Source organism: Dendrobates tinctorius, unplaced genomic scaffold, assembly GCF_039654945.1.
Source record: "Dendrobates tinctorius isolate UK_male_01 unplaced genomic scaffold, ASM3965494v1 ptg000266l, whole genome shotgun sequence".
NCBI lineage: Eukaryota > Metazoa > Chordata > Amphibia > Anura > Dendrobatidae > Dendrobates > Dendrobates tinctorius.
In genome coordinates, this window is record NW_027361933.1 from 1,647,014 (window position 1) to 1,668,253 (window position 21,240).

Consider the following 21,240-nt stretch of genomic DNA (forward strand, 5'->3'; position numbering starts at 1 on the left):
CTCTGGGACTGATGGTGTTGTGCAGCAAAGATGGTGAAGCTCCCCACAGGTGGAGCTGGAGTCCCATGGAAGTGTAGATGTAGTGATGGGGAAAAGGCACAGGCGGTGTAAGTGCTGGTACCCAGATGTAGCGGTGCTGGAATAACTGTAGGACACCACAGCGTGCAGTTCCAAAGCTTTACTCACAGTCTGCAGGTTACACAGATGCCTGCCTCCGTGCTGTGTCCTCCAGGTCAGGACCTCTGCCAACCTCCGGGACCAGAATGGAAAGCTCCCTTCCAACACTCCGCCAACATGTACCTTCCTGAACGTCTCCTTTCTAGCGCTTGTGGGGGAAGCACTCACAGGACCGTGGTTCACTGAAACGCCTCCTGTCTAACAGATGTCCCTCAGACTTTACTTGTATGGCAGACAGCTGTAGCCTTTTCCTTCTGCCTCGCACACGTCGATGCTGGGGCCTCCGAGCCTTAGTTGGGTACAGAGCATTTATAGCTGCTACTTCCCCCGGTTTCTGCTGCAGGAACGTCAGTGTCCCTACAAACTCGGAGACCGGAATCCGGACCATGCGCTCCAGCTAGGAGTGAGCCTTAACTCTGCTCATCCTCCAGCTCCCCTTCTCACGTCCACTCACATCCCCTTCCCTGCACAGAGTGCCCTAACTTACCTCCTCCCGACCACAGAGAGCAGCTCCTCAGCAGTCAGGTTCAGAGGTCTCCCTGCTGGCCTGGAGTGGGAAATGTGTTGGTTTCACTGCTAGAGAGATCCTTCGTTGCTCCCAAGCTTGACAACACACTCCCTAAGAGGAAGGCAATGCCACAGTGGCGACCGTACTCTTGGGGACGCCACAAGTGCACTGAGGCCCAGCCACTGCTGGATGATGCTGCTGGTACATTGACCCAGACCACTACATTCCCCTCGCATTCTACACAGCCAGAATCTGACCCAGAGGAAACTCAGGTTCCCCTTCCCGCATACTATACCACCTTACATCGTGACAAAGAGGAAGGTGCAGATGAAAGTGCAGGTTCTTTGAGCAGGTGGGGGGGCATACTCATGGGCGGTGGCTCTGGCACAGGGCACCGCATAGTACGCAAAAGTGTCTCTGCCGGTGGGAGGGCCTAAACAGCCAAGTGCAGTGAGATGGAAGATGGGGACGACAAGGAGTTCAGAGTAGTGCAGGGATTCCCTAGCAAGGAGACTTATGTAATTGTTTTCAATGTTGGGACAGCAATTTTTGGGGAGCACTATACTCTGGTGAATGATATATGGGGCCCACCATACACTGGAGTATTCCAAAGGTGGACATCAGACACTGGAGCAGCATTTACAGGGCCCATTATACACTAGAGCAGAAGAAATGGGGCCCATTATATATGGAGCATTATTTGGGCCCATTAAGACAGTGGAGCTTCATCCATTGGGACCAACATATACTGTAGCATTATGTGGAGCTCATCATATACGGTTTGAAACATTATATGGGAATAATGATTCCGTATGGAGAAATATATGGGCCTCATTACTCTGTATAGCGCACTAAGCGCTGGCCATAATACTGTATGGAGTTATATACTGTCCGTTTTTGGAGGTATTGGAGAATTTAAAATGGATATGAGTCATGAGATGTAAGAAGTGAAGTATTTTTCATTGTACTATACTGCTATTTCTCTGCCGTATCAGAGCATCATGAGTTGTGTTATGTGTTAAAGGGGCGCTCTTTGGCCCTGGGCCCACGAAAACCTGGAGCCAGCCCTCCCCCCCCCACAACTGTAGCCAAATAACCCCCATTTTTCAGTGCGTAACTAGTATTATGAAGTTAATTAAGGCTGACAAGCTTCAGTAATAAGAATTTATGCTTTTGGCATTCAAATGGGCACTGTTGGTGCGTTTCCTGTCCTCCTCTCACTGCCGACTTTAATTCTCCATTGACTTACATTGGGTTTCGTGTTTCGGGACGACCCCGACTTTTCCCTATAGTCGGCCGATTTTGCTCGACCCGACTTTTGGAAAAGTCGGGTTTCATGAAACGAAACTCGACCCTAAAAAAACAAAAGTCGCTCAACACTACTGTCATTCAAAAGTACAACTTGTCCTGCAAATAACAAGCCCTCATACAACTATCTTGGAAAAAGAGGAGGAAAAAAAATGGAAATTGGCTCCGGGTGGAAGGGACTAAATACATTGCGGTGTAGAGCTTTTAAAATGAGGTCTTGTTTTATTACTTTTATAGGCCTCTTAAACTCACTTTAAAAGTGAAGTGGTTCCTAAAAAAAAAGGTTTTGTAAAATTAGCTGGAAAAAAATGATATTTGCTGCTAATATGAATATGATTGCTTTTTCATTTTTATTTCAAATAAAGGTGCCAGTGTCTTTATTTCAATCAAAGGACTTTATTCTGGCTGTTTTTTTTATTTTATAATCTATCTATGGGGGTGTCTTATAGACACCTCTCCATTACTAACCCCTGGGCTTGATGTCAGTGGCCATAAAACAGCTGACATCCACCCCAACCTATTACCCTCTTAGACTAGCATTTCTTCTGCAGTGTTGCTATCATTGTGTCAAGAGTGGGAGAAGAGGTTTGCATTGACAATCCAACACAATGGGCAGCACTTTGAACACATTTTGTAAGTGGTCATAAACTTGTAAATAACTCATGAAAGAATAAAGATATGTTAAAACCAATAACACCACTGTTTTTCTTGTGAAATTCTCAATAAGTTTGATGTGTCACATGACCCTCTTCCCATTGAAAAAAATAAAGTTGGATCCAAAATGGCCAACTTCAAAATGGTCGCCATGGTCACCACCCATCTTGAAAAGTTTCCCCCCTCCCATATACTAATGTGCCACAAACAGGAAGTTAATATCACCAACCACTCCCATTTTATTTACTTGAATCCATATAAATGGCCCACCCTGTAGAATATTAGCTTATAGGTCCGCCCCTCCAGTTAGCCCCACCCTTTTATTGTGATGTCACAACGTTAGCTTATAAAATTCCATGTCATGTCACTGCCTAATCATTCATGCATGTCCCACAGACACTAATCACAATAAAGGATTGGGATTAACCAGAAGGTGTGGATCTATGGAGTGGGTGTGGTTAGTTATAACAAATTATAATTATTATATTGCACATAAAAACATTTCAAATCATATATTCAACACTACAGATTTGCAACAGAAATTAACTAAATGATTACAAAAGAGATTGCAAATCGATCCCTACTACTTTCAAGGTGTCATGATCAGGTTGGAATGTGACAGAGTTAGCACATGTAACCTTTTTTTTTCCTTTAAGCCTTTGGCTTAAGGTTAGTTTTGCCCCCTGTGGCCGCTGGGGTTATTACACTGTAGTTGCTTTAGTTCTGGTTTTGCCCCCGGTGGCCGCTGGGGTTATTACACGTAAATTACCAAGCAAGTGTGAATACCCTGGCTCCTACCTATAAAGGAGTCCACAAACTATTCTAGGAAAATCTGCGCTCAAGTAGACAAATAACGATCCATCCCTACCGAGACTCTCTCCGTATGGCTAAGCAGTACTGTATAGCCACATATTGGGTATTTCTATATTCAGCAGAATTTGTGAGACAAATTTTTGTGTCAATTTAACCCACTTTTTGCATGAAAATGTAAATTCTGGAGCTAAAACAAAATTTTTCTGGTAAAAATTTCATTATTTTTTCTGCACTGCCCATTGGTGTAAAATTCTGTGACCCACCGATGGTGTCAAAATGATTATGGCAATCTGCACTATAATATAACACTCCATCCCTTTTGAGCTTTGCACTATGCCTCAAAAGTAGTTTTCACCCACACATGGGGTATTGGCACACTCAGGAGAAATTGTACAAGGTCCATTCTTTCCTGTTACCCTTGAGAAAATAAAACATTTGGGGCATAAATAAAAAATTTTGAGGGAAAAATGTATTTTTTTTTTAATTTTCTTAGCGCTGTTAAAAATTTCTGTAAATCACCTGGTGATTCAAGATGCTCACCACACATCTAGATAAGTTCCTTGAGGGGTCTAGTTTCCAAAATGGTATCACTTGTGGGAAGTTTCCACTGTTTAGGCACATCAGAGGCTCTCCAGAAGAAACAAGGTGTCTGTTCTCGATTCTAGCCAATTTTGTGTTCAAAAAGACAAACCTTGCTCCTTCCCTTACGGGTCCTGCTGTGTGCCCAAACAGTGGTCTTCCTCCACACATGGGGTTTCGGAGTACTCACGAGAAATTGCACAACAATTTTTGGGGTCCATTTTCTCTTGATACCTTTGTTAAAATAAAAAAATGGGGCTAAAAGATGATTTTTGTGGAAAAATGTGATTTTTAATTTTCACGGCTCTACGTTATAAACTTATGTGAAGCACCTGCGGATTCAAAACGCTCACCAAACATCTAGATAAGTCCCTTCAGGGGTCTAGTTTCCGAAATGGGCTCACTTGTAGGGGGGTTTCCACGGTTTAGGCACATGAGTGGCTCTCCAAATGCAACATGGCGTCCGCTCTCGATTCCGACCTCTTATGTTAAAAACATGAAACGGTGCTCTTTCTTTTCCAAGGCTTGCACCTGAAGAGTGGTCTTCCTCCACACATGGGGTATCGGCGTACTCGGAGAAATTGCACAACAATTATTGTGGTTAATTTTCTCCTGATACCCTTGAGAAAATAAAAAAATTGTGTCCGAATTAAAATTTTTGCAAAAAAAAGTTAAATGTTAAATTTTTTTTTCTTTCCACATTGCTTCAGTTCTTGTGAAGCACCTGAAAGGTTAATAAATTTCTTGAATGTGGTTTTCAACACCTTGAGGGGTTCAGTTTTTAGAATGGTCTCACTTTTGGGTATTTTCTGTCATATAGGCCCTCAAAGTAATTCAAATATGATGGTCATAATAAAAATGGTTTTGTAGATTTTGTTGGAAAAATGGGAAATCGCTGGTAAACTTTTAACCCTGATAACTTGCTAACAAAAAAAATTATGTTTCAAAAACTGAGCTGATGTAAAGTAGACATGTGGGAAATGTTATTTATTAATTATTTTGTGTGACAATGCTCTGATTTAGGGGAATAAAAAATAAAAGTTTGAAAATTGTAAATTTTCAAAATTGTTGCCACGTTTACATTTTTTACACAAATAAACAAGTAATTTTGAAGAAATTTTACCACTATCATAAAATACAATATGTAACGAAAAAATTATCACATGATCAGCAGGATCCGTTGAAGTGTTACAGAGTTATGACCACATAAAGTGACAGTGGTCAGATTTTTAAATTAAGGCCTGTTCATTAACCTACAAAGTGGTTTGGTCCTTAAGGCTGTGTGCACACGCTGCGGATTTTGCTGCGGTTCCGCAGCGGATTTGGCCGCTGCGGACCCGCAGCAGTTTTTACTGCCGTGTACAGTACCATGATTCCGTATGGGAATCAAAAACCGCAGTGCAGACGGTGCGGAATTTTCCGCGCGGATTATCTGCGGTTTTCAATCCGCAGAAAGAATTGACATGTCAATTCTTTCTGCGGTGTGAGAATCATGTGGGAATAGTGGATGAGGGCAGGTATATCTCGCCCAGATTCCTTTCCTATGTGGCCTAGTCTGGTCAGTATCGCACCTGCTTGCTAATGAATAATGGGAGGTGGATATAAAAGGATGCCAGGTGGTTGTGTGAGTGTCTCAGCCTGGGAACACAGAGAGCCTGTCTGTGTGAGAGACACATGTGAGTGAAAGCAGTGCCCACTGCAACTGTGGTTTGGCTGGACGGGAGAAGCCCGCCAGTTGGTAGTTAGGTTGTCCATTGTTTAGTTAGTGCCGGACAGGCAAGGATTTGTTTTATGTTTTATTTCCTTTTGCATTTGCTTTCACCGTTAATAAACCTGACCCAGGGTCAGTTACACCCGAATCCCAGCTCTGCGCCTGAGTTTCATGCTGAACGCACGTGACCTTTGACCCCAGCAAAGCCGATCCCGGATTGTTTTATCACAGCGGATTCTGCTGCGGTTTGCCATCTCCTCCATTGAGGAGATGAAAAACCGCAGGGCAAAACCGCAGAGCAATCCGCAGGTAAAACCGCAGGTCTTTTGACCTGTGGTTTTACCTGCGGATTTTACAAAATCCGCGCGGATGGATCCGCACCACAATCCGCAGCATGTGCACACAGCCTAAGGGTGCAATTTCAGGATACGTTCAAAGGGAACCTGTCACCTCACTTTTCGCATATAAGCTGCGGTCACCGCCATTAGGGTCTTATCTACAGCATTCTATAATGCTGTAGATAAGCCCCCGATCTGAAATGAAAGATAAGAAAAACAAGTTATATTATACTCACCCAGGGGCGGTCCGGGTCCGATGGGTGTCGCAGGCCCGGGTCCGGCGGCTCCCATCTTCATGCGATGACTTCCTCTTCCTTGCTTCTGTCACGGCTCCGGCGCAGGCGTACTGATGTGCCCTGCTGAGGGCAGAGCAATGTACTGCAGTGCGCAGCGGCCGGGAAAGGTCAGAGAGGTCCGGCGCCTGCGCACTGCAGTACATTGCTCTGCCCTCAACAGGGCAAATCAGTACGCCTGCGCAGGAGTCACGCCAGGAAGCAATGAAGAGGACGTCATCGCATGAAGATGGGAGGCACCGGACCCGGACCTGCGACACCCATCGGACCAGACCGCCCCCCCCCAGGTGAGTACAATCTAACTTGTTTTTCTTATCTTTCAGGTTACATTGGGGGTTTATCTACAGCATTCTAGAATGCTGTAGATCAGCCCCTAAGGACAGAGGCCGCAGCTTATATGGAAAAATGAGGTGACAGGTTCCCTTTAACGTGTCGAAAAACATGTATTAGTTTTGTTTCGGTTGGGAGGGGTAGGGATGGAATAGATAATATAGTGTTTTGGCTTTTTTTCTACCGTGTTACCCATGCGTAATAAATGAACATGATAACATTATTCTATGGGTCAGTACAAATTATAGAAATACCAAATTTACGCAGTTTTCTTTATACTTTCCTGCTTTAGTGCAAAAAAAATCCCTATTTTCAATGATCTGTTTTTGGGTCAACATATTTTGAGAGCTATAACATTTTTACTTTTCTGTTGACACAAGTATGAGAGCAACAGTTATACGTCAAAGTGGTTGAATCAATGGAAAAAATGATGTGATTTTTAACATTTATAAGAGTAAAAAAGAAATAAAATAGTAGGAAAGAAAATAGGAAAAAAACAGAAGAGAGGAATGGGAAGGGAAAAATTCAGGAAGCGTGAATCTCGCTATTTCATATGGAAGATTGAATACTTAATTGGTTATTATGGTGAACTTATCTCTTAAGTATATTGGGGGGGACTTAGTGGCAAGTCCACCTCTGAGCTATACGTGGAAGTCTGCAGATTCCCTGAAAGCTGTCCAGGGGAACCACCTAGTGAAGAATTCAGTGTAGGTGACATTGTCAGCCACAACCATGGCCTCCATATGCATTATGTGGGATTTTTATTTATTTCTTTCCATCCCAGCTTTTAGAGTGGGTATATGAAAGACAGAAAATCTGCTATTTTATATGCTTACTGTACAGTTGCTGAGACCATTATGATGGTAATATCATTATGTGAATAGGACTTATTCCCACAATACAGAAACTGGTAAGGAGAAAAGGTGATTTTTCCGCTTACCAGATGGAAGTTATGGGGGCCATTGTCATGACAAAGCATCTAATACCCACACAATCTGTCCAACCAACTGAATGATTTGGTCACCCACGGCAAATCAGTAACTATGGTTTTTTCATTGATTTCCACAATTTTAGCAGTAGCCCAGCTAAGTATGATGGATATATCAATCATGGAGCATTAAGGAGTTAAAAAGTCCCCTCATGATGAATCCCCCATTGTTCCCTTCATCAATCAGGAAATAGCCCTCTAGAGTTAATGACATATGACATGATTTCCAGAACCCCTCACCTCTCCGGTCAGCAGGTAGATTATCTCTAGGGTAAGGGTTAATATCCTCTCAGCGATGTGTTTCCTATCCTTCTCCATCCTTTCTGAGCCCTTAAGGAAAAGACTCATGTTTTCTGAAATTAAGCTTCAACACATACAGTACCTCAGGAACCTGATGGAAAGAATAGAAGGGAATAATAACAATGTCCTGCTCATAGAATATATAGAAGATAAAGTAGAGACATACCTATATATCATGATAACATTATATACAACCATATACTATATGCACATCAGATATACTACACATAATACTAACACTATATTCATGCCTGTACCATATACACAGTCATGGCCAAACGTTTTTAGACGGACACATTTAGGCTTTCACAATGTTTGCAGCTTCAGGATTCAGCAATGTGATCGGTTCAACAGAAGTGCAGAGTTTGCTCTAAAAGTGTAGCAGGTATCAGTGAGGTGGAGGCTTCTCTCCAAGTAAAACGTCAAGGAAAGACTAACATCCTACAGGAAATACAGGAATTGGACTGAAAAAGCTTGGGGTAAAATTATTTTCTCTGATGTAGCCCCCATCAGACTGTTTAGGATATCTGGAAGAATGATTGTCCAGAGAAGAAAAGGTGAGGGCCGCCATGACTCCTGTGTCATGCCAAGAGTAAATCATCCTGAGACTATTCAAGAGAGGTTGCTTTCCATCCATGGAGGACAATTTTCCTTAACAACACTGTCATGAATAAAGAATGGGATCTAAACATCCTCCAAGAGCAACTTCCCAATGATCCAGGAGCAACTTGGTGATGGATAATGCTTTTTCTAGCATGATGGGGCACCATGTCACAAGGAAAAAGTGGTATCTAAGGGTTTACACAGCACAATGCACTTCCTGGAACGATGATCATATATGCTGCACAAAAGATCATTTTACCCAATGAACGAGCATTTTACTCATTCACTATTATCTTGCAGTGTAAATGTCCATTAACTGGCACAGTGAACAAAACATTGACATTTTGGGTCAAAGTACAGGAAACTCCCCAGAGCTAAATCCCATTGAGATATTTTGATCAGGTAGACAAACAAAAACAAAGAAATTGTGATAATCTCCAAGCACTGATTAGGTAAGAATGAGCTGTCACCAATCAGAGTTTGGCCCAGAAACCAAAATCCAGCTGCCAGGGCGAAGAGCAGAAGTCTTGTAAAATAAGGGACAACACTAAAAATATTCAGTCTTTACGTAAACTTCGTGTATGTCAGTAAAAGTGTAAAAACTCATAGAATACATTTTTTCTTCAGTAACCAAACATGTGCCTAACAGATCTAAAACCACTGGAGCAGCAAGCTGTGAGAACCTCAATTTGTGTCAGGATTCCTTGCCACGACTGTACTCACTAAACATACACACTGTATAGAACAGGAATATATTGACACACATGTAACATAATATGATACATATTAGTGGGTACGGAAAGTAAATTTTTCACTCTTTGTTTTGCTTGTTTCATTGCAGCCTTTTAGTAAACTCAAAAAAATTCATTTTTTTTCGCATTAATGTACACTCTGCACCCCATCTTGACTGAAAAAAACAGAAATGTAGACTTTTTTGCAAATGTAGTAAAAAAGAAAACTGAAATATCACATGGTCATAAGTATTCAGACCCTTTGCTCAGTATGGAGTTGAAGCACCATTTTGAGCTAGTATAGCAATGAGTCTTCTTGGGAATTATGCAACAAGTTTTTCACACCTGGATTTGGGGATCCTCTGCCATTCTTCCTTGCAGATCCTCTCTTGTTCCGTCAGGTTGGATGGTGAACGTTGGGTGGACAGCCATTCTCTCCAGAGATGCTCAATTGTATTTAGGTCAGGGCTCTGGCTGTGCCAGTCAAGAATGGTCACACAGTTGTTCTGAAGCTACTCCTTTATTTTAGCTGTGTGCTTAGGGTGATTGTCTTGTTGGTGAACCTTCTGCAAAGTCTGAGGTCCAAAGCACTCTGGAAGAGGTTTTCATCCAGGATATTTCTGTACTTGGCCGCATTCATGTTTCCTTCAATGTCAACCAGTCGTCCAGTCCCTGCAGCCAAAAAACACCCCCATAGCATGATGCTGCCACCACCATATTTCACTGTTGGGATTGTTTGGGCAGGTGATTAACAGTGCATGGTTTTCTCCACGCATACCGCTTAGAATTCTCACCAAAAAGGTGTATCTTCATCTCTTCAGACAAGAGAATCTTACTTTTCAGAGTCTGGGAGTCCTTCATGTGTTTTTCAGCAAACTCTATGCGGGCTTTCATATATCTGGCACTGAGGAGAGGCTTCCATCGGGCCACTCTGCCATAAAGGCCCGACTGGTGGAGGGCTGCAGTGATAGTTGACTTTGTGGAACTTTCTCTCATCTCCCGAGTGCATCTAAGGAGCTCAGCCACAGTGATCTTAGGGTTTTTGAGTACTGCAGAAATTCTTTCGTAAGCTTTACCGGATGTGTGCCTTGCCACAATTCTGTCTCTGAGCTCCTTGGCCAGTTCCTTTGACATGATTCTCATTTGGTCTGACATGCACTGTGAGGTCTTATAAAACCTATAAAGAACTGTCCCACTAGTTAACCAAGGCAAAAAAACAATGCTTTATCATCATACCGCCGAACAAAAAGTGGAATAACACGCGATCCAAAAGACGGATATAAATAAAAGTGGTACCACTGAAAACATCATTTTGTCGAACAAAAAAAAGCTGCCAAGTAGCTCCATCACCGGAAAAATATAAAAATTATAGCTATCAGAATAAAGCGATGCAAAAATAATTATTTTTTTCTATAAAATAGTTTTTAATTGCATAAAAGCGCCAAAACATAAAACAATTATATCAATGAGGCATCGCTGTCATTGTACTGATCCGAAGAATAAAACTGCTTTATCAATTTTACCACACACGGAACGGTATAAACGCCCCCCAAAAGAAATTCATGAATTGCTGGTTTTTGCTCATTCTCCCTTACAAAAATCGGAACAAAAAGCGATCAAAAAATGTCATGTGCCCGAAAATGGAACCAATAAAAACGCCAACTCGTCCCGCAAAAAACAAGACCTCATATGGCTGTGGGCCAAAATGTGGAAAAAATTATAGCTCTCAAAATGTGGTGATGCAAAAACTATTTTTTGCAATAAAAAGCGTCTTTTAGTGTGTGACAGCTGCCAAACATAAAAAACCCGCAATAAATAGTAAATCAAACCCCCCATTATCACCCGCTTAGTTAGGGAAAAATAGTAAAAAAAAATGTATTTATTTCCATTTTCCCATTAGGGTTAGAGCTAGGGTTAGGGTTGGGTCTATAGTTAGGGTTAGGGTTGGGGCTAAAGTTAGGGTTAGGATTGGGGCTAAAGTTAGTGTTAGCGTTGGGATTAGGGTTAGGGGTGTGTTTGGGATAGGGTTGGAATTAGAATTGGGGGGTTTCCACTGTTTTAGGCACACCAGGGGCTCTCCAAATGCAACGTGCGTCTGATCTCAATTCCAGGCAATTCTGGAATTGAAGTCAAAACGGTGCTCCTTCCCTTCCTAGCTCTGCCATGCACCCAAACAGTGGTTTACTCCCACATATGGGGTATCAGCATACTCAGGACAATTTGCACAACAACTTTTGGGGTACAATTTCTCCTGTTACCCTTGGGAAATAAAAAACTGGGGGCGAAAAATTCATTTTTGTGAAAAAAATAAGATTTTTTTTACGGCTCTACATTATAAACTTCTGTGTTTTGTTTTCAATGTTTTATTTATTGAAACCAATATTGGTAACTTGACAGCAACGCAACAGATACAACAATGCAGGTATGTTACATCACAAATAATACAATACTGTGTTCAAAGGACTCTTTCGATCTCAGGAACGGTAATGAGTACTAGAGGATGTCCATATCTATAGGGATGTAAACATCCACAACTTCGTCGAAATATCGTTACCTTGAAAAAAAAGACGATTAAGTCTTCCTTGTTATTAACAAATTAGACATACATTTGGGACAGGACCTGGGCCCAATGTTGAATAATAAACCTTCAAGTGACACAAATAGCTTAGTAGGAACCCAGTCAGGGCCCAAGAAAATGGAGAGAGTAAACCATAGGGTTCTATCAATAAACCGGGTGGGGGAGGGGGAAAGGGGGAGGGGGTCGAGAAGAAGAGGGGGGGGAGAGGCAGAGGTCTGCAAACATGATGCTCAAGTCCAGAGTTTAAGATGTAGAGTCAGGTGTATACATAGAAATGAATTTTTCTGATTTCCTGAACGATACCCAAAAACTCCAGACAAGTAAGAAAGCGGAAAAGCTATATGTAGAAAGTGCTACCAATTCTTCAGCATGGTATAACTGGTCAATTTTAGTTAATAACTGGCTCCTGCTTGGGATGTTGGACATAAGCCAATATGAAGGCAGAAGGAGCTTGCCGGCTGTCAGGATGAAGGACTCCAGTTTCGATATGGCTTTATTATTTGGGATACTTGGGAGATTGAGGAAAACATGTTCTGATGTGAACTTTATGTGGGTACGTGCTACTTCATCTAAAACTTGGGATACTATGTTCCAAAATTTTTGTATGACGGGACAGGCCCACCAAATATGAAGATATGACCCTCTGTCCATCTCGCATCTCCAACACAAGTCCGACAAAGTGGGGAACCATTTATGTAGCATAAGTGGCATCGTATACCAATGAGTTAGTATTTTAGAGCTATTTTCTTGGGCTCTCACACAGTGCGAGGGTCCATATGAAGACTTATATATTAAGTTAATTTGGGAGTCAGAAAAAGAGTGGCCCAGCTCTCTCTCCCATCTCCGCACAAAGGCTCTTTTTTGGGAAACTTGTTGTATAAGCAGCATACTATAGAGGGCGGAGAGCACTTTTTTTGGAGTTTTTATTTGGGAGCATAATGTTTCAAACGTGGTTAAAGGTCGTGTAAGGTCGACTTCCTTAGGGATTCATAATGAAGGAAGGTGCAATTAAACATTGTAGGTAGTTTTTTCATATCGTGAAACGATATAAAGAACCCCTCTTTATATAACTGATCTAATAGAGGTGATTTGTCAGTTGATGACGGATTCGTCAATTCCGAAGCCATAGTATCCGAGACCTTAGCTAGCGGTGAGGGGGTTGGCGCTAAGTAAATTGCCACCGATTTCCAGCATTTAATCGCCGCCTGAGTAAGGAGGTTCGGATAGGTAATTTTAGGTGTCGTTGTTAGGGACGGCGGAACGCACCAAATATAAATAATAGGAGGTGCGTTCGCTGCCCGGGGTCCACCGTGCGGTAGGTGACTAGACCGCTGTTGGACAATGGCAGATGCACCAGAAGGTGCCATAGTGCGCACGGGTTAACGTCACCCGAACGCTAGGAGCGGCTCTGTTCAGACACAGAGTCGCTTGGCAAAAATATATGCAAAGACGCTGGCCCTGTTAACGTCACAGGAACTGGCGTGTGGCGTCGCAGCCGCGAACACCAGTAGCTGCTGGTATTGCAGCGCAGCGGCAGCTAAGGCCGCAAGCGTCGGCATCGAGGACCGGGCGCCGACGGACGCTAGTGTAGGCGTGGAGCAAGAGGCGTGTAGCTTACCACAACCCTGGAGCTGACTATGCACACTCAGTCACCACTCGTAGTATCAGAGGGTAGGGGTTTCATAATGAGTCAGACACCAGTCCATGCATCCATCACCATACACACACAGAATAATATGCTACACTAGCGCATGGCCGAGCCGCCATGCGGGGCTTTTAAAGCCATGCGCTTCCAGGACCTTCCAATACTTTAGGAAGGACCAATCAGATCCGACACAGGACCTGCACATGTGACCCCTGCTCTCCAGTGAGAGGGCACGTTGCAGGCATGCCCAGTAGCACGGCAGGAGGACTTAGCCTCTGGAGCGGTTCCCTGCAAAGCAGGTTGCGCTACCATTGCTGCACCGGAGGTGGCAGCAACATCCAGGCTCACAGAACGAGTCTGAGGAGAATGCCTGGTTCACCGTGATTGCTGAGCAGGAGTCCGAGCGGTCGGAGAAGAATGGGAGACCGCAGGATGTCTGGCTCTGGATTCCCGCTGTGCAGTGCCAGGAATCCGACACCTAACATTACCCCCCCTCCTAGGGCCCCCCCCTCTGAGCCTCACTGCGCTCAAAGGCCGCGATCAGGAGCGGTGCATGAATGTTTTCCACCGGCTCCCAGGTCCGAGCCTCGGGACCATGACCCTTCCAGTCCACCAAATAAAATTTTTTGCCACGGACAAACCTGCGCCCCACGATGGCGTTAACCTCAAACTCGTCAGACGATAAGTCTGATGACCCGGCAAATGACTCAGAAAACCGGATCATGTGAACTGGTTTGAGGAGGGACACATGGAACACGTCCGAAATGGCCAAATGTGGAGGAAGAGCCAGGCGGTAGACCACCGAGCTAAGTCGCTCGAGGACCTTGAATGGTCCAATGTATCGCAGTGCGACTCGACCCGCAGTTTAATATTTCGGGTAGAGAGCCATACCATGTTGCCAGGGGAGAAGCTTGGCGCGGGCCGCCGATGCGTGTCGGCGGACGCCCTCATCCTTTCTTTAGATGCCCGGATAGCATCCTGAGTGCGATCCCAAATGTCCCGGGCCTCCACTGCCCAGTCTGCCACCCTGGAGTCAGTGGAGGACACTGGCATCGGGACAGGGACGCGTAGATGTTGACCGTAGTTTAAGAGGAAGGGCGTCTGTCCAGTGGAATCAGCCACCGCATTGTTTAGGGCAAATTCAGCCCAAGGTAGTAAGGATGCCCAGTCATCCTGCCTGGCAGAGACAAAATGCCGTAGATAGGTGACCAAGGTTTGATTGGCTCTCTCGACCAAGCCATTCGTCTCAGGATGGTAGGCGGAGGACATATTTAGCTCGATGCTGAGTAGGCTGCAGAGCTCCCTCCAAAACCGAGACGCAAACTGGGGACCTCGGTCACTCACGATTTTGTCCGGCATGCCATGCAAACGGAATACGTGCTTAATAAACAAAGTGGCCAGACCTCGAGCGGAAGGCAGGCGTGCGAGTGGCACCAGGTGCACCATTTTGGAAAAATGGTCGGTGACCACCCAGATGACCGTACTGCCACCAGACTTGGGCAGGCCAACTATGAAGTCCATGCCAACCATCTCCCATGGTCTATCCGCCACTGGCAGGGGATACAACTGCCCCGCCGGCCTCTGTCTAGAGGGTCTGTTTCAAGCACACGAGACGCATGCTTGCACGTATTCCTTGACATCTCGAGCCATATGTGGCCAACAATATGACCTTGCCAGGAGTTCGGTGGTCCGCTTATTGCCAAAATGACCACCCACCCTGGAGGCATGTGCCCAGGCGAGGACCTCCGGCCGTAGCTGAGGAGGCACCAAGGTCTTGCCTGGTGGCACTGACTCGAGAGCGACTGGAGCCACGGTCGTAAAACTCTCCGGCGGGAGAATTAACCGAGGCTCAGCCTCTCCTTCTTCCGCCGAGACCACCGAGCGTGAGAGAGCATCCGCACGGACGTTCTTCTCTCCAGAAAGGTAGTGCAGGGTGAAGCGGAAGCGGGAAAAGAAGAATGACCACCTAGCCTGACGGGAGTTCAGGCGCTGGGCAGTCTGTAAATAAGACCAGATTTTTATGGTCCGTATATACCTGAAAGGGAAACCGAGCCCCCTCCAGGAGATGTCTCCATTCTGAAAAGGCCAACTTCATGACTAGCAGCTCCCTGTCACCGATGGAGTAATTCTTCTCTGCCGGTGAGAAGGTCTTTGAGAAGAAGAAGCAGGGATGCTTCCGACCTTGAGCGTCCTTTTGGAAAAGAACTGCTCCTGCACTGACAGAGGAGGCATCTACCTCTAGTATAAATGGCTTGTTCACATCGGGATGATGTAGGATGGGAGCGCCAGCAAAATGAGACTTTATAGCCGAGAAGGCCTTGGAGACCTGTTCAGACCAAGCGTTGGGGTTAGCTCCTTTTTTGGTGAGAGCAACCAAAGGAGCTACCAGGGTGGAAAAGTGTGGTATAAACTGGCGGTAATAGTTCACGAACCCCAGAAAGCGCTGCACCGCTTTGAGTGAATGAGGTTCTTGCCAGTCCATTACCGCTTGCAGTTTGGCAGGATCCATGGCCAGCCCCTGGACCGAGATGATATAGCCCAGGAATGGCAAGGACTCCTGCTCAAACTGGCACTTCTCCAGCTTGGCAAAGAGGGAATTCGCCCACAGACGGTCGAAGACCCTGCAGACGTCCCTCCGGTGGGTAGTCAAATCTGGCGAAAAGATGAGTATATCATCCAGATATACCACCACCGAGGTAGAAAGCATGTCGCGGAAGACGTCGTTGACAAAATCCTGGAAGACAGCTGGCGCATTACAAAGGCCAAAAGGCATAACGAGATATTCGTAATGGCCATCCCTGGTATTAAAAGCTGTCTTCCATTCGTCTCCTTCGCGAATGCGGATCAGGTTGTATGCCCCTCGCAGATCCAACTTAGTAAAGATCTGGGCCCCTCGCAACCTGTCAAACAACTCGGAGATCAACGGTAGAGGGTATTTGTTTTTAACCGTGATCGCATTGAGACCTCTGTAGTCAATGCAGGGGCGTAACTCTCCGCTCTTCTTCTGAACGAAGAAGAACCCTGCACCAGCCGGTGACACCGACTTTCTGATAAAGCCTCTAGCCAGGTTGTCCCGGATTTATTGTGACATAGCTTCAGTCTCACGGAGAGATAGTGGATACACACAGCCACTAGGAGGTTCTGTGCCTGGCATGAGGTCTATCGGGCAGTCGTAAGGACGGTGCGGCGGGAGTGTCTCTGCAGATTTTTTGGAGAAGACGTCCGCGTATTGGTGGTAGGGTTTAGGTAGTGCGGAGAGATCCGCAGGCACTTCAGTGGAAGCCACCTGAAGACTGCCCCTCAGACATCTCCCCTCGCAGTCCTTGCTCCAGGCCAGTATCTTCCCTGTCGCCCACTCAATATGAGGAGAGTGGCACCGAAGCCAGGGAACCCCGAGCAGCACCTGATCGATGCCGTCGGGCAGGATTAGCAGGGACAGAGTCTCATGATGAGAGGGTGAGATAGTGAGCTCTAGTGGAGCTGTCTGATGGGTCACCTGAGAGGGTAACGGTGCTCCGTTAACCACCCTGATGGTCAGAGGCTGAGGTAATAATACCAGGGGAATGGCGTGTTTCTGGGCGAAGGTAGAAGACATAAAGTTCCCCTCGGCCCCAGAGTCCACAGTAACCTCTGCCTCCCAGGTGGAGGACCCACTGTCTAAGATGCCCCGGAATACCGGTTTGGGTGAGAAGGGTTTTATATTGGACTGCCCACTACCTACGGCCACTGGACGTGGACGCCTTTTCGCCCGCAGAGGACACGTGCTAGCCGGGTGACCAAACTGTCGGCACTGATAGCAACGTGCAGAGCTTCGCATCGGTCATGGCTTAGAGCCGGTGCGAGACACCTCCATAGGTTCAGAGGGTGTAAGCTCCTGTGCGGGGTATATTAGTGGTTCGGTGAATGTGGGAGCCAAGTTAACCCTATGTCTGGACTGTGCCCGTTCCAGCCCGCGCTCCGTAAACCGGGAGGTCAATGCGGGTGGAAACGGCAATCAAATCCTCCAGACTTGTGGGAACCTCTCTGGTAGCTAGAGCGTCTTTAACGTGCTCAGCCAACCCTCTCCAAAACACCGGGACTAAGGCTTTGTCCGGCCACTCTAACTCGGAAGCCAATGTCCGGAACCGGACGGCATAATGGCTGACCGAGAGTGACCCCTGTGTTAGGGAGAATAGTTGTAAAGAGATGTCGTGCGTGATCCGTGGTCCCAAAAAGACCTGCTTCAGGGCCGCGAGGAACTGCGCAGCACCCTGAACCACGGGATCATCACGTTCCCACAATGGCGTGGCCCATTGTAATGCTCTGCAAGACAAAAGTGAAACAATAAACCCCACCTTAGCCCGCTCTGTAGGAAACCGTGCAGCCAGTAACTCAAGCTGAATTGAGCACTGACTGACGAATCCCCTACAGGTGGCACTGTCACCCGAAAATTTGTTGGGAAGCGGGAGGCAAGAAAGTGTCGGCATGGGCAAAAGAGCGGGCGCACGTGAGACAGCCTCGGCGACTGTCTGGGCAGCAGTTAGCGCGGTATTCGCTGCTGAGTTGGCGCTCTCAATAGCCGTCAACCTGCTCTCCAGCTGCCGAATATAGCGCTGCAACTGCTGCACGTCTGCCATTGCCAGCCAGACCCTGGCGCTAGTGTAATGTTAGGGACGGCGGAACGCACCAAATATAAATAATAGGAGGTGCGTTCGCCGCCCGGGGTCCACCGTGCGGTAGGTGACTAGACCGCTGCTGGACAATGGCAGATGCACCAGAAGGTGCCGTAGTGCGCACGGGTTAACGTCACCCGAACGCTAGGAGCGGCTCTGTTCAGACACAGAGTCGCTTGGCAAAAATATATGCAAAGACGCTGGCCCTGTTAACGTCACAGGAGCTGGCGTGTGGCGTCACAGCCGCGAACACCAATAGCTGCTGGTATTGCAGCGCAGCGGCAGCTAAGGCCGCAAGCGTCAGCGCCGAGGACCAGGCGCCGACGGACGCTAGTGTAGGCGTGGAGCAAGAGGCGTGTAGCTTGCCACAACCCTGGAGCTGACTATGCACACTCAGTCACCACTCGTAATATCAGAGGGTAGGGGTTTCATAATGAGTCAGACACCAGTCCATGCATCCATCACCATACACACACAGAATAATATGCTACACTAGCGCATGGCCGAGCCGCCATGCGGGGCTTTTATAGCCATGCGCTTCCAGGACCTTCCAATACTTTAGGAAGGACCAATCAGATCCGACACAGGACCTGCACATGTGACCCCTGCTCTCCAGTGAGAGGGCACGTTGCGGGCATGCCCAGTAGCACGGCAGGAGGACTTAGCCTCTGGAGCGGTTCCCTGCAAAGCAGGTTGCGCTACCATTGCTGCACCGGAGGTGGCAGCAACATCCAGGCTCACAGAACGAGTCTGAGGAGAATGCCTGGTTCGCAGTGATTGCTGTGCAGGAGTCCGAGCGGTCGGAGGAGAATGGGAGACCGCAGGATGTCTGGCTCTGGATTCCCGCTGTGCAGTGCCAGGCGTCGGGCCTAACAGTCGTTATAGGTGAGAGGATAACAGAACGTAATTGAATCGGAGCCATCTGTTCTTCAATAATGAGCCAGGGTTTCTCTCCAGTCCTCCTGACCCAATCAACAGTCCTTGACAGGACAGCAGCCAAATAGTAAGTGTGAATGTTGGGGGCTCCCATGCCACCTTTCCCTCTAGGTAATGAAAGTGTATGGGAGTTAAGTCTCAGCCTATGTTTATTCCATACGTACCTAAAGATAGAACTATTGATTTGGGCCAGGAACGATCTGGGCAAATCTATAGGCAGCATCTGAAACAGATAGATTAATTTAGGTAAAAGGATGCTCTTAACCAGATTTTTTCTGCCTATCCAAGAAAGGTATGGGGCCCTCCATTTTTTAGTGTGGTCTGCAACCAAGTTAAGCATTGGCTTATAATTCAAGTTGAATAAATCTTTAAAGGACAAACTAATTTTTATGCCCAAATACTTTATATAATTGCCCGGCCAATGGAAGGGGAATTGAGATTTGAAATCATTTATAGTGCTAGCAGGTATATTTATGCCCAGTGCTTCGGACTTAGATGGGTTAATTTTGAAATTGGACAGAGAGCCATATCTCTCTAGGATCCGCATGAGGGCTGGTATACCTCTATGAGGGCAAGTCATGGTGACTAATAAGTCGTCAGCGAAGGCCATAGTTTTATGCGAAGTACCCTGAATGTTCACTCCCTCTATATCTTGACACATTTTTATAGCTTTGATGAGGGGTTCCATCACTGCTATGAAGAATAATGGTGAGAGAGGTCACCCCTGTCTTGTTCCGTTATGAATCTCAAAGGAATTGGTAAGGGAGTTGTTAAGTTTAATTCTGGCTGAAGGGTGTGAATACATTTTCAATATGGCCTCTACCAACAGAGGAGGAAAATTGAAGTTAAGGAGGGTTTCCTGCAAAAAGATCCAATCCACTCTGTCGAAAGCTTTTTCTGCGTCTGTGCCTAATAGCACCAAGGGTATCTTATGTAAGCTAGAATATTGCATCAAATGTAGAACTCTCCATGCATTTTCTTTGCCTTCTCTACCTCTAATGAAGCCGGTCTGATCAGGGGAGATCAGTTTAGGTAAATACTCCGCAATGCGCCTTGCAAGCATAATGGCATAGATTTTCAGATCCACGTTCAGTAATGATATGGGTCTGTAATTGCTGCAAAGCTCTGGGTCTTTGCCAACCTTATGGATTAGAGAGATATGAGCTTCCAAGGATTGGGGAGGGAATGATTTGCCTCGAAGTATTTCATTACAGAGAATAAGAAAATAGGGTTCTAGGATCTCCGAAAAGGTTTTATAATATATAACAGGAAGACCATCGGGGCCAGGAGCTTTCCCGGAGGGGCTATTCGACAGAGTGGATCGGACCTCCCCCTGCGTGAAGGGTCTAGTCAGAGAGACTGGACTTCTGTTTGTTTTTTGTAACCTGTCGGCGTCAGATTGACCAGGTTTCACATTATAAAGGCTTGACTAATATTTTAAAAATTCCTGAGAAATCTGGTCAATGTCAGACGTTTTACTGCCATTAGAAGTTTTCAGGGAGTTAGCTTGTCTAACTTTGATTAATGACATCATAAGTCTGGAGGCCTTATCGCCATGCACAAACATACGATTTCTCCAACTAATATACTGCTTATTCAGTAGATCTTTTAGTTGTAAGCGTTTGGCTGTAAGTGCCTCCAGATTCCGACGTAGTAAGGTTTTTTTGTGTTGCTTTTCTAAATTAACTATCTCTTCATATAGATCCTGTATTATCTTTTTGCGCTGTTTATTGAGGTGTGAAGCTATAGATATTAGTTCACCTCTGACCACTGCTTTGTGGGCCTCCCATATTGTTGGGAAACTCACTTCTGGGGAGACATTATTCTTGAAATAGTCTATTAAAGCATTCCTGATTCATTGTTTATTAGTATCTGAGATTAGAATTGAGTCGTTTAGTCTCCATGAGCGATACCCGTACTGGGGTTTTGAAGTTGAAAAGCGCACTGCGACTATCGAGTGGTCTGAGTGTACTGAGGGGAGAATTTCTGCTTTAAAAAGATTCGGTAACAAAGATCTTGGTAGGAAGACATAATCAATTCTGTGGTAGGAATTATGGGTATGAGAATAAAAAGTGTAATCAAGATCATTAGGGTGC

The 21,240-nt window shown here is 45.7% G+C and overlaps 1 protein-coding gene across 3 annotated transcripts in view; it reads right to left on the reverse strand.

The window, feature by feature from the left end:
• The window catches only part of LOC141069563 (gastrula zinc finger protein XlCGF66.1-like), a 168,607-nt gene that overhangs the window by 121,796 nt on the left and 25,571 nt on the right, over nucleotides 1–21,240 (reverse strand). For all 3 annotated transcript variants that reach the window (XM_073559231.1, XM_073559229.1, XM_073559230.1), the window contains exon 2: nucleotides 7,940–8,090. In XM_073559231.1, the coding sequence (XP_073415332.1) occupies nucleotides 7,940–8,047 (108 nt within the window). In that variant the 5' untranslated portion in view covers nucleotides 8,048–8,090. The remainder of the gene's footprint in view (nucleotides 1–7,939; nucleotides 8,091–21,240) is intronic.